The 13,740-nt window shown below is 34.7% G+C and overlaps 1 protein-coding gene across 11 annotated transcripts in view; it reads left to right on the forward strand.

The window, feature by feature from the left end:
* The window catches only part of LOC132401809 (CMP-N-acetylneuraminate-beta-1,4-galactoside alpha-2,3-sialyltransferase-like), a 579,106-nt gene that overhangs the window by 365,128 nt on the left and 200,238 nt on the right, over window positions 1-13,740 (forward strand). For all 11 annotated transcript variants that reach the window (XM_059984032.1, XM_059984031.1, XM_059984036.1 and 8 more), the window contains one exon: window positions 3,254-3,317. In XM_059984032.1, coding sequence (XP_059840015.1) covers window positions 3,254-3,317 — 64 coding nt within the window. The remainder of the gene's footprint in view (window positions 1-3,253; window positions 3,318-13,740) is intronic.

A 13,740-nucleotide genomic window follows, 5' to 3' on the forward strand; every position in this document is an offset into this window, starting at 1 on the left:
TAAAGAGGGGAATAAGAATCCTGGTTTGATGGTTTTGAATAGTGAAGTTTGATGATAATGTTTGTATTAGTGAGGGAGTGCTCTATAGGAAAGTGAGGAAAATGGACTGTTTTAATTGTACAAGCAGTTCCTGGGTTACAAATGGTCTGTTCCTGAGATCTGTTCATAAGATGATTTCAACATAGGTCAGAAATGTCTGGTTTCTATAGTCATCTCTATCATATTGTTCTACATAAATTTGTTATACTTGCCTTTCATTGAATAATCACTCTTATTGACTCAGAAGTAAACTAATAAATATATACTGCATCCAGTCATTTATGAATCCCATGAAGAATATAATTAGTAATTTGAAAAGTGCTTTAAAAATGTGTGAGAAAATCAGCATAATCGGATTTTCATAAGTTGGGTCATTTTTGACCTGGGGAATTCTGCATTGCCTCCTGCAATCTAGAAGTGTACTGATACTCATTGCTAATACTTACATAATAGCTGTGCAGATCTGATTCTGGAAGATAGTTAATGTAATGAAACCAAATTTCTTTTTAGCAATTCAGAAAGGAAATAGAGAAAAATTAGGTGATTTACTGAGAAGAGTCTAGAAAAAAATTGCAGCCTTATGAAATCTTAAATTTGCTGCTTTTATTATTTTCAGTTGTGTTCACTTTACCATAAAACTATGCAGGACGGTGTTGTTGATCAAGCCTAAAATTATTACAGTTGCTTAATATGTTGATTGAAATAAAGACAGAAAATGATAGAAATACTTCAGGTATCCTCTATGGAAAGCGAAGCAGAATTAACATTTCATTTTAAAGCCCATATCAAAACAAAGTAACATACATCTACCCTTCTGTAGTTCTGCTGAATTATCTTCTTGAAAAGAAGAATGGACTTCAGTGTGTTAATCCAGCTTCAGAAATGCTACCTTTCAGCTTCAATAGCTGATAGAAAAAGTCAAGTCTCGCTCTCATCATTTCTACAATTAAAGCACGTTGTAAATTATTTAGAGCCTGGTGTGACACTTGAATGAGCCTCAGGGGGTCTGAAAATCTCAGTTTACTTTAAGTTCCTTTGCAGCTTAGCGCAATAAATCAAATTAATGTATCACTGATGCAAAACTGAGCTGTGTACCCTGGTGCTAATAAATTTGGGTCACTTTCTCTCCCTAATGCCCCTCAGGCATCATCTTTGGTGGGGGGCTAGGGAGATGGTGGAGAAATTCAAAACTCAATGCAGCTCAGAGGCATCAGTGAAGAAGTACGATATGAGCAGTGAATCAACTACATTTGATAAAGAATGGAGCAGAACATGGAGGCATGGACAAACATTGGGGTCTGTATAATACCACAATAAATGTTTCAGGTGTAGATAGATTGAGATGAACAATATTATGGAGGCAGAAGTTAATGATCCTTGTTATATGAAGTATATAAAACCAGAAGCGTTGATTGCAAATCTGACTAATTTTTTCACCTTGTTTAACTTCAGAGGCACAAGTGATGTAACTGTTGATGACTGGTTCTTCACTTGCAAAGATCAGGAGGGAACTTCATCTATGTAGGACTTTGCGTAGGTTTATAGTGAGGATCGGTGCGGGCGGACTGATTCCGCTCTTTAGGCTGGGGGATGTTCCACGATGGCATAGCGAGTTGCCACGACTGTGGTGGCGCGGCAAGGCTGTAGGCTGAGTATCAGAGCTTTCCTTCTCCTAGACAGACTGCCAGTTGTCCTAGGATGGCTGCCAACCAAGGCTGATGAGCCCAGTCTGCCCATTCAGTTACCACTGAACGCTCGGTCGCACCATGACATAGCAAACTCAGAACCGGGATGCCACTTGAAGACTTTGCTGTGGGCACAGGAGTGTAGGAGAGGCCATATGTGAATGACATCCTGCATGGCAACTAATTCATGAATAAAACACAGTGCAGAGCACAGGAAGTAATAAAAATGGCATCATAAAACCTGAGGAGAATATCAGCTGAATGATCCCCGAGGAACTGTGCTGAAAATTTTACTGAGTGATTGAGGTGGCTTGTGGGGTTTATATAACAAAAAAATCACAAGATTAAATATGTTCCCATTACTAAGTTATACTTATTCTGCTTATAATCATAAAAATGTTATTTCTGTCAAAGTTTGAGTACACTTGGATTTAGTGTACTATTGGAAATACCCTTACTCGGATACTTGTATTGCTATATTTTACACCTCTGTCAAGCGTGATACCTTTACAGATGAATGCTTCAAACATATTAACTTGATTAGCATATTAATGTAAAAGATATTGATCCTAATGCAATATTCCGGTTGATAGTGCAGCATCCTATCCCAGTCCAACAACATCAGTACTGAGGCCCTGGATATGGGCAGGCTGCATCACTTGCATACTTGACCCCAGACTTAAAAGAGGCGCTCGATTCCTAGCTCTGGTGTGGGCAAAAATCACAGGTAGACAGAGGGAAAAGGAACAAAACATGTACTTAAAACTTCCTTGAAGAAATGCAACATCCAATCCCAATGACTTCACAAAACCTCTAGCTCGTGACCACTTAAAGTGGAGAAGGAGTGTTCAGACAATTTTGAAAAACTTGAGGCCATACATTGGGAACACAGGAAAATGGCAGAAGAGCACACCACCTCCAATCTATCCGTTCATCTTTTGCTTCATTTGTGGATTAGTATGCATTTTGCAGAACACAGAGAACTGGAGTGGAAGCAAGTCATTCCTAATCTTGTGGTAGAAGTTTCCCAGAATATAACTGAACTCCAGCTGCAGTAATTTGCCTTCTGAAAACGATAGTCAAATATTGGAGGAATAACCCATCCACAGGAACGACTCCAGGTGCGATGGAACTTTGGAAGATTGCATCCACATCTCTAAAGCCACCTCTTTCTGAAAAGGTCTTTAAACTGAAATATTAAATCTGTGTTTCTCTTCCACAGACGTGACCTGAGTTGCTGAGTGTTTCAAACATATTCTGGTTGAATGCATTCATTATTTTAGACTTGTGTAAAACATTGACTTATATAGTTTTATCAAAGACACAGCAGTGTTACCTAATCATTAATACATTGCAGAAAATTTCTTGTACTTTACAGGGAATGAAGTGTGAAATATGATTCACCAGTTTTTGTTGTTTAAGATGAAATGGAAAGGTATGCAGCAGTGAGAAGAAAGCATTAGCACTGGACTATATTTTGTACTTCCTAATTGATTAAGTGTTCTTTTTGTTATTTTTGTTTCTTGCAGAAGCAGTTATACAGAAAATACTGGGGATAACAAAACACTACACTTTGACTTCATCTCTGGATAGGTAAGTGCACTGCAATGCCACAAAGGCATAGGGGAAATTATGAGTTGTGTTCAGGGTATTGAAATTAACACAGCTTTATATATTTTGTAAAAATGTTGCTGAATGCAAGCTGCTGGAACTTCAATCCTGTATGCTGTCAGTTTAATCTCAATGCATGGATTTTTTTCCCTCTCAAATCGACAAGTCTGCTGAAAATCCATGTATATTGAACAGTTGCCCTGTGAAAGAAATAAGGCGTAGTCAGCTGGGCGTCAATTTGAGAGGTAGTTTCTCATTAAACATTGGATATTCCCTAGATGTATTAAGCTCATTCCCCATTAACTTCGAAGTTCTCCAATGTAGCAATAAATATTTACAGTGCCTTGTTGAAGTATTAATCCCCCAACACTTTGTTCACATAAATGAGTGTTACATGTAGGGACTTTGATCAATTTAACTGAGAATTTTTATTTGTAACTTGTGCTCCTTTTTTCACAAAAGAGTTTAAAATAAAGAAAATTGATAATCATGAAAAATTAAAATTCAAAAACTGAAATGTCAGCAGTTCAAAAATAATCATCCTTTTTGCTCAGTACTTGGTTGAACCACCTCTCACATCTCTTACAGTTAGTAGTCTTTTTGGATAAGTCTCCATTAGCTTTGTTTAATGTGATGGAGCAAGATTTGCCATTTCCTTCTTGCAGAATTGCTCAATCTGTGCCAAATTCGTTGACGAGTAGTGATAGGCAGCAATCTTGAGGTCTTGCCGGAGATGTTCGATCAGGTTAGGGTCAGGACTCTGGCTGGGCCACTCAACAACATCCATTTTCTTCATTTGAAGCAACTCCATGGTTGCTCTGACAGTGTGCTTTGGGTGGTTGTCCTGCTGAAAGATGAACTCGCTCCCCAGGTTAAGCTTTCTAGCAGAGGGCATGATGTACCATCAATAACTCTCTGAGACGTGGGGCAAGATATAGGCTTTTATTGGCTGAAAGAAAGAGCAAGCAGCAATTGACCACCACACTGCATCCTGGAGATTGAGGCCGGGGCGGTGTCTCCAATCGCCTTTATACCGGGGTCCGTGGGAGGAGCCACAGGAGCAGTCAGCTGGGGGGGGGGGGGGTGTCCAAACAGGTATATGTAGTTCACCACAGAGCAGCAGGTTTTAAATCCAAGATCTCTTTGTATTTAGCACCATTCATCTTCCCATCAATCCAGACCAGATTTCTAGTCCCTGCTCTTGAAAGGTGTTAGGTTTACGCCACACATGCTGCTTAGGGTTGAGGCCGAAAAGTTCCACTTTAATCTCATCTGACCACAAGACCTTCCACATCTTTATAATATCAGCAAAGTGAGACTTTGCAAAGTCCTTGCTGGCACTTTGATATGCAAAGTGCAAGGATATAAAAAATGCAAGGATATGCATTTTTTAAGCCAGAGCTTCTTTCTTGCTACTCTTCAACAAATTCCATTTTTGTGCAAGGCCTTAGGTATTGTGAAGCTATCAGTTTCAGCTCTGTTTGTATCCACTGACTTTTGCAGCTCACTCAGAGACATTGTTGGCATCACAGTTGCCTCTCTTACAAGTTCCATTCTTCTTCGGCAACTAGGTTTTGAGGGGCAGCCTGACCTAGGCAGTATGGGTGTGTTTCATATTCTTTCCACTTTTTCATGATGGACTTCTCAGAGCTCTGAAGTATGTTCAGCGCCTTTGAGATGATCTTGTACCCTTCTTCAGATTTCTGCTTCTCTATTATCATTTCCCTGACTTGCCTTGAATGCTCTTTTGTTTTCATTTTGGTTTGCTCTGTTGAAAATCTCCCATACCGTTGGACTTTGCAGAGAGAGGGTGGCCCTCCAATTTTATACATCAACAAATTGGCTGAGTTGGTAAGATAGTTTACAATACTGAACTTGAGGAAAGTTCTTTTCTTTCTTTTTCAATCTTTTTATTAAATTTCATATATAAGAAAAAAAAACAACACATAATAATGAATAGATTACAAATTCAATAAACTTGAGATTACATTAGTAATAGGATACTAATATCCTATTAAACATCAATCAACAAAAGGTACATAAATCAATCAAGTCTATATAAATATATATGAAAAAAAAACAAAAATAATCATCAAAAAAGAAAAAAAAATTGAAATTATATATGAGAAAAAATATATATTGAACAAAATACTAAACTAAACTAACATGGGCAATAATAGCACTTTATAAATATATGAAGGTGTCAAGAAAAGAACTCCGGAACTCCATACCTGAACAAGGATAAGTAGAGAGAAGGATCTGAAATAGGCCAAATTAATTCATATGAAAGTGTCGAATAAATGGTCCCCAGGTTTCTTCAAATTTAATTGAAGAATCAAAGATAGTGCTTCTAATTTTTTCCAAACTCAGATAAGAAATAGTTTGGGAGAACCACTGAAATGTAGTAGGAGGATTTACTTCTTTCCAGTTTTGTAATATAGACCTTCTGGCAATTAATGTTACAAAGGCAATCATTCGTCTGATTGAAGGGGAAAGCTGATTGCCATCTTCATTTGGTATACCGAAAATTGCAGTAATAAAATGGGGTTGTAAATCGATATTCCATACTGAGGAAATGACATCAAAAATGTCCTTCCAATAGTTATGTAAAGTGGGACATGTCCAAAACATGTGAGTCAATGAAGCCACTTCTAAGTGACATCTGTCACATTGAGGATTGATATGTGAGTAAAATCGGGCAAGCTTATCTTTAGACATATAAGCTCTATGTACAATTTTAAATTGTATTAAAGCATGTTTAGCACAAATAGAAGAGGAATTAACCATTTGTAAAATTTTTTCCCATTTATCTGTTGATATATTACATCGAAGTTCTTTTTCCCATTCTTGTCTAATTCTATCCGATATTTCTGGCTGTATCTTCATAATCATGTTATAAATAAAAGCTACTAATCCCTTCTGACAAGGATTAAAAGTAAAAATCAAATCTGAAAAATCCGATGGAGTTGAATTAGGAAAAGATGGAAGAATTTTATGTAAGAAATTTCTAATTTGTAAGTATCTAAAAAAATTAGATTTAGGTAATTCAAATTTGTTGGAAAGTTGATCAAAAGACATCAAAGTACCTTCAAAAAAAAGATCACGAAAACATTTTATACCTTTCCTTTTCCATATACTAAAAGCTTGATCTGTCAGTGAAGGTTTAAAAAAAAAATTACATAAAATAGGACTGTCCAGAACAAAGATTTTCAGATTAAAGAATTTGCGAAATTGAAACCAAATTCGTAGTGTATGTTTAACAACAGGGTTAGATATCTGTTTATTGAATTTGGCTAAATCAATAGGAAGAAAAGAACCAAGAACGGAAAATATAGAATATCCCTTAACCTCACTACATTCCAAATTTACCCACTGTGGGCACACAGGTGAATCCAAATCTAGTTTCCAGTACATTAGGTTACGAATATTATTCGCCCAATAATAAAATCTAAAGTTAGGTAAAGCTAGACCACCATCTTTTTTAGACTTTTGTAATTGCCTTTTGCTTAACCTAGGATTTTTATTTTGCCACACAAATGAGGAAATTTTTGAATCAATATTATCAAAAAAAGATTTAGGAATAAAAATTGGTAAAGCTTGGAATAAATATAAAAATTTTGGTAAAATCATCATTTTAACAGCATTAATCTGACCAACTAATGATAAAAATAAGGGAGACCATCTTGTAGTAAGTTGTTGAATTTGATAAAGCATAGGTAAAAAATTCAGTCCAAATAAATCTTTATATTTCTTAGTGATTTTTATACCTAAATAAATAAAGTTATCAGTAACAACTTTAAATGGCATCCTATCACTCAATAAGGTTTGCGCGTTTAAAGGAAATAACTCACTCTTATCTAAGTTTAGCTTATAACCAGAAAAGCTACCAAATTGAGCCAACAAGGATAAAATAGCAGGAATAGACCTACTAGGATTAGAAATATATAACAACAAATCATCAGCATAAAGCGATAATTTGTATAACTTCTCGTTACGGATAATACCGAAAATATTAGGAGACTCACGAATAGCAATAGCTAAAGGTTCTAATGCAATATTAAATAATAAAGGACTTAAAGGACAACCTTGTCTCGTACCACGAGATAATTGAAAAAAAGAGGATCTATAATTATTTGTAAGAACAGAAGCAACAGGTTTATAATATATTAATTTAATCCATGATATAAAATTAGGACTAAAATTAAAGTTTCTCAATGCATTAAATAAATATGTCCATTCAACTCTATCAAAGGCTTTTTCAGCATCTAATGAGATAACACATTCTGGGGTTGTAGGTGATGAAGTATAAATTATGTTAATCAATTTTCTAATATTAAAAAAGGAATACCGATTCCTAATAAAACCAGTTTGATCTTCTGAAATAATCTGTGGTAATACCTTTTCTAATCTAATGGCTAAAATTTTTGTAAGAATCTTAGAGTCTACATTTAATAATGATATAGGGCGATAAGATGCACATAAAGTAGGATCTTTATCTTTTTTAAGAATTAGAGAGATAGTAGCTTCATAAAACGATTGAGGTAATCTCTTCTTAACAAACGCATCATTAAAGATTTCACATAACCAAGGAGAAAGCAATAAAGAAAAAGTTTTAAAAAATTCTACAATAAAACCATCAGGACCAGGAGCTTTCCCTGAATTCATTGATGAGATAGCCTCTCTTATTTCATCCATAGAAATAGGAGCATCAAGCAAGCTACAATCTTCATCTATCAGTTTAGGAATATTCAAGTTATTAAAAAAATTATCCATCGTAAACCGGTCACCGTCAAATTCTGATTGATATAAAGATTTATAAAAATCTTGAAAAGTGTTATTGATTTCTTTATAATCAGTAGTTAAATTACCGTCTTGTTTACGAATTTTAATAATTTCTCGCTTAGTCGAAATAGCTTTTAATTGATTAGCTAACAATTTACCAGTTCGATCACTAGGAATATAAAATTGAGCCCTAGTCTTAATTAATTGATTCTCAATTGAAGAAGATAATAATAAACTATGTTCCATTTGAAGCTCAACTCTCTTCTTATAAAGTTCTTTGGTAGGAGTAACAGAATAAATCTTATCAATTTCTTTAATTTTATCTACCAATAAAGCTATATCTGAATATCTTTGTTTTCTTTTACCAGCAGAATATGAAATAATTTGTCCACGAATAAAAGCCTTGAAAGAGTCCCAAAGTATTCCTTTATCAATCTCTTCATTATAGTTTGTTGAAAAAAATAAGTCAATTTGTTGTTTTATGAAGGTAATAAATTCTGGATCTTGAAGCAAAGTAGCATTAAGTCTCCAAGATCTAGTATTGATAGAAAAGTCCGGAATCTTGATAGATAACTTCAAAGGCGCATGATCCGAAATAGCAATAGAATCGTATTTACAATCAATAACATCTGTTAATAAACGATGATCAATAAGGAAATAATCAATTCTAGAATAACTATGATATACATGTGAAAAAAAAGAAAATTCTTTATCTTTAGGGTTCAAAAACCGCCATATTTCAGTAATTCCAGAATCAACCATAAAAGAATTAATAAGTAAAGCTGATCTATTCGGAAGAGTTCGAATAGGTTTAGATCTATCCATCGAAGGATTCAAACAACAATTAAAGTCTCCACCCATTATCAACATATATTCATTCAAGTTAGGAAGAGAAGTAAATAAACGTTTAAAAAATTCAGGACAATCAAAGTTTGGAGCATAAATATTAACTAAAACAACTTTCCGATTAAAAAGTGAACCAGTTATCAACAAAAATCTACCCTGTGGATCAGAAATAATTTCATAATGTGTAAACGAAATTGAGGGGTCTATAAAAATAGACACACCCCTAATTTTAGCGGTACAATTTGAATGAAATTGTTGTCCTTTCCAGAACCTAAAAAAACGTTGATTATCCTCCCTCCTAATATGGGTCTCCTGTGCAAAAATAATATTAGCATTCAATCTATGGAATACTTTAAATATTTTTTTACGTTTAATCGGATGATTTAAACCATTAGTATTCCACGAGATAAAGTTAATAAATTTATCCATCATACCAATATTAATTGTGTGTATCATAAAAGGTTAAAAAGACACATAACCCACAATTTAAGAAGAAGGAAAATTGATTCAGGAGCAACCGGAGATCCTGACACCTCAACAATATTAATAATTTAAAGTCAGCCCATAAACTAAAAGCAAAAAAATAAAAAGCAAAAGCGTGAAAAAAGATCCCTCCCCCCTCCCCCCACCCTTTGAAAGAAAGCCAAGCGGCAGGCGCATAAACTAATACTAATATTACCCCCATTTCAAGATGGCAGCTCCATAAGAAAATTTTTTAAGAAAAAACTATATAACACCCTAATTAAAATATAGAGTTGCAAAAAAAAATATATATATATACATACATATATATATATACATACACATACACACACACATCAGTCAAGTCAAAAAAAAAACCTAAAATAGTAAAACCAGAAAAATCATTAATAAAAAAAAATGAACATTAAAGTTTAAAAATGTAATACACCTTTAAAAAAGAAATTCCATATTCAGATACAAAGATGACGTTTCACAAGCCAAGACTTATGGGAAGAAGAAACGACATTTTGAGAAAGCCATATTACAAAATATGAATATAAATTCAGCAATCTAATAAGAAAATTTAGTAAAAAAAAAGTTATCAAAATAGAATTTTTTTTTAAAAAAAAGATTTAATAGACACTACAACATATATAAAAAAAAAGACTAAAAAAAAGAATTCAAAACCTTTGTTCCATTTCTAAATACAGGGAAGCAAATAAACGCTTATAAAAAGTAAAGACTTATGGGAAGAAGAAACGACATTTTGAAAAAATAATTCATTATTACAAAAGTATATAAAAAAGGATATTATAAAAATTAAAGCAGCATCTATAAGCAATGATAATAGTAGTAAAAAAAACCCAGACCCATAGTTCAAAATAAAAAGTTATAACCCAGCTTCCAGGGTTAAAACTTAAAATGAAATGGCATCCTCTCTCCAAAAAAAAATCTTCAATGTAACTCATAGTTCAAGTTGCACTAGAGGATCGATATTCTTCAACAAATTTCTTTGCTTCTTCCGAAGTGTTAAAAAATCGTAGACTGTTGTCGTGCAGCACAATTCTAAGCTTCGCTGGGTACATTAAAGCTTGTTTAAATCCATTCGAATGAATCTCTGCCATCACTGGTTTAAAAGCGATCCTGGCTTTCATTACTTCATACGAATAATCCTCAACAATTCGAAATGAGTAATTTTTGTAGGAGATCATACCTTTTTTACGAGCTAATCGAATTAGAAGCTCTTTCTCACGAGGATAATGAAGGCGAACAATCACCGCTCGTGGCTTATCAGACACAGACGAAAACCTCGCAACTCTATGAGCGCGGTCGATAACAGGTTCATTTTTCAAACCTTCACCACCGAAAATTTCCCACAGTAATTTAGAGAAAAATTCAGTTAAATCACCGGACTCAACTTTTTCGGGAATTCCGATGATGCGCAAATTCTGTCTGCGAGAACGATTTTCAAGATCAGTAATTTTAAACTTATACTGATCTAAAGTTTTAGCAGTCGACTCTATCTTCTTTTCCAACACTTCAATTGTACGTGCTTTTTCACAAATTGATTGTTCAAGAGTCGTGATCTTATTTTCATGCTGCTTAACCTCTAACGCCTGCGACTGAAACTTAATTTCAAGCGATTTAACAACTCCTTCAAGATCGGATATTTTCGTAGTAATCTTCCTTTCCAAACTAGACAGTTTACTGTCCAATTTACCTTCTAGTCTGCCTTCCAGACCCGCAAGTTTAGCATCCAGTTTACTGTCCAATTTACCTTCTAGTCTGCCTTCCAGACCCGCAAATTTAGCATCCAGTTTACTGTCCAATTTACCTTCTAGTCTGCCTTCCAGATCCGCAAATTTAGCATCCAGTTTAATGTCCAAAAGACTAGAAATTGCGTCGATGGATACAGGATCCTTAGCCGATTTCTTACTTGTAGCCATTTTAGGTTTGACAAGATTAGATCAAATATTATTTTAGGAAAAAAGGGTCAATCAAAGGTGGCAACTCATATGATTAAATTCGAAAAGATCTAATTAAAGGGTGATTATAGTTGAAAAAATAAAGAGCGCCTAAAAGGCAGATGCTTACGTCGCCATCTTGAAACTCCACCCCCCCGAACTTGAGGAAAGTTAGTGTAGTAATTACAAAGGGGATGAACACTTTTTCTGCCTCGCAATTCATTTTTTAATATTTAACAATTTGTGACAGGTTTTGGAACTTTTCTTCTGATTTGAAATGATACACGATATTTTATAGTTTAGCTGAAAAAGATCCTACTTCAACATATTTTAAATTTAGAAAATTAGACAGTAAAATGTGAAAATAGTTGTGGGGCTGAATATTTTTTCAAGGCACTGTCTTTGTATAATGTCAGAGTTGTGCAACTCATTGTAAGTTTGAAAGTGGCATTCTGAGACTTGTGTTTATGAAGTCGAAATTCCACTATTTCAGGATAACTAGAAACATGAAGGGAAATAGATGAGTAGGGGCCACATGGCTGCATTATTCTTTTATCTGTTTTTTGTTATATTGAGAAATGATAGATATCTCACAAAGCTTTTAGTAATGTTCATGGAAAAAGCTAAAATGTATCCTTGTAATGATTATTCATTGAGGATGCAGTCGTTGTTTTTCCACCTGTATTACATCCTCTGCCCCTATCCTTGCAAAACTGTCAGGGCTCTCTTTGTTCAGAGAATTAACTTTTAAATTGCCAGCTGTATCATTATCTGCTTAAATCCCATCAAAGCTCCTCACTTCTGTAACTATATACAGTTGAATGCACCCCTTTCTTCCATGATTATGACAGTTTTCATTGCTTGGATATCATTGCTTTAATCACAATATATTGCTATGTAGGTTGTTATTTCTTGAAAATTATCTATCTTTTTTTTGCTTTCTCCCTTCTATTCATTGTCCACTTATGACTGACCATGTTGTAAATTATATGTAAATGAATAGGACCCTGAGAGTGCACGTTATGGTTTTCACTTGAAAAAGCGTACTTTAAAATTTATTGTTAACGTCGATTATCACATATGTTGCACTACCTAATCAATTACCCCTGACCACAATGGACTTTGGGACAACTGATTTACCTTGCAGGCTTACCCTCGATGAACTCTGAATGTCACTTCAAACATCATTCAGCCCAATTTCAAAATCATGCAATGAACCACATTTTGGAGATCATCCAATATGTATCATGTAGGCAATATGGAATCAATTGTAGAATAGCTCTGATCAGCAATGAAAATATTTAATGATTTAATAGCAAATGATAATTATCAGATTGATGTTGGATACATTCAGTGAATCATAAGAAAGTTTGCTAGTACTGTTTGGGAAGCAGTGCGGGTGGGTATTAAACTAGAGTTGCAAGGGGATGGGGATCAGAGTGCAATTTTCTGCCTGAAATTGCTTTGGAGGCATGGTCACTGAGTTACACTCAAAATGGAGATTAATACATCTTTAAATATTAAAGGAATCAAGGAATATAAAATTGAGTTACAGAATCAACCATGGTCTTATACTATGTCAGAATAAAAATCAGAGGCCAGATTACACTGCAGTTTCTATGTAAAGCCATAGAGCCATAGAAAATTACAGAAGAGAAGCAAGCCCTTCAGCCTATCCAGTCCATGTTGAACCATTTAAACTGCCTAGTCCCATCGACCTGCCTTCATATGCCTCCGACCCATATATCTATACAAACTTATCTTGAATGTTAAAATTGAAATTGCATGCACCACTTGTACTGGCTGCCTATTCCAAACTCTCACCTGAGTGATGCTTCCCCTCGTGTTACCCCTTAAACGTTTCACCTTTCATCCTTAACCCTTAACCCAAACCTCAGTGCAAAAAGCCTGCTTGCATTTACCCTATCTATACCCCTCATAATTTTGTATACCTCTATCAAATGGTCTCTCAGTCTTCTACATTCTGGGAAATAAAGTTCTAACCTATTCAACCTTTCTTAAAACTCAGGTCCTCCAGTACTAGCAACATCCTCATAAATTTTCTCTGCACTCTTTCCATCTTATTTATATCTTCCCTGTAGGTAGGTGACCAAAACTGCAGATAACATTCCAAATTAGGGCTCACCAACGTCTTAACTTCAACATAATATCCCAACTCCTGTAACTCAATATTATGATTTATGAAGACCACTGTGCTTTCTTACTGACCCTATATCTCTCTAATGTCATTTCCTTCTGGATGAAACAGTTTTTCTTAGCTCAGTCATGAATGGCCACCCTCTAGACACTGCAGTTAGAGATCCTGAAGAAACCTCAACTTCAGATCTTTG

This window comes from Hypanus sabinus, chromosome 11 (assembly GCF_030144855.1).
Source record: "Hypanus sabinus isolate sHypSab1 chromosome 11, sHypSab1.hap1, whole genome shotgun sequence".
Taxonomy (NCBI): Eukaryota; Metazoa; Chordata; class Chondrichthyes; order Myliobatiformes; family Dasyatidae; genus Hypanus; species Hypanus sabinus.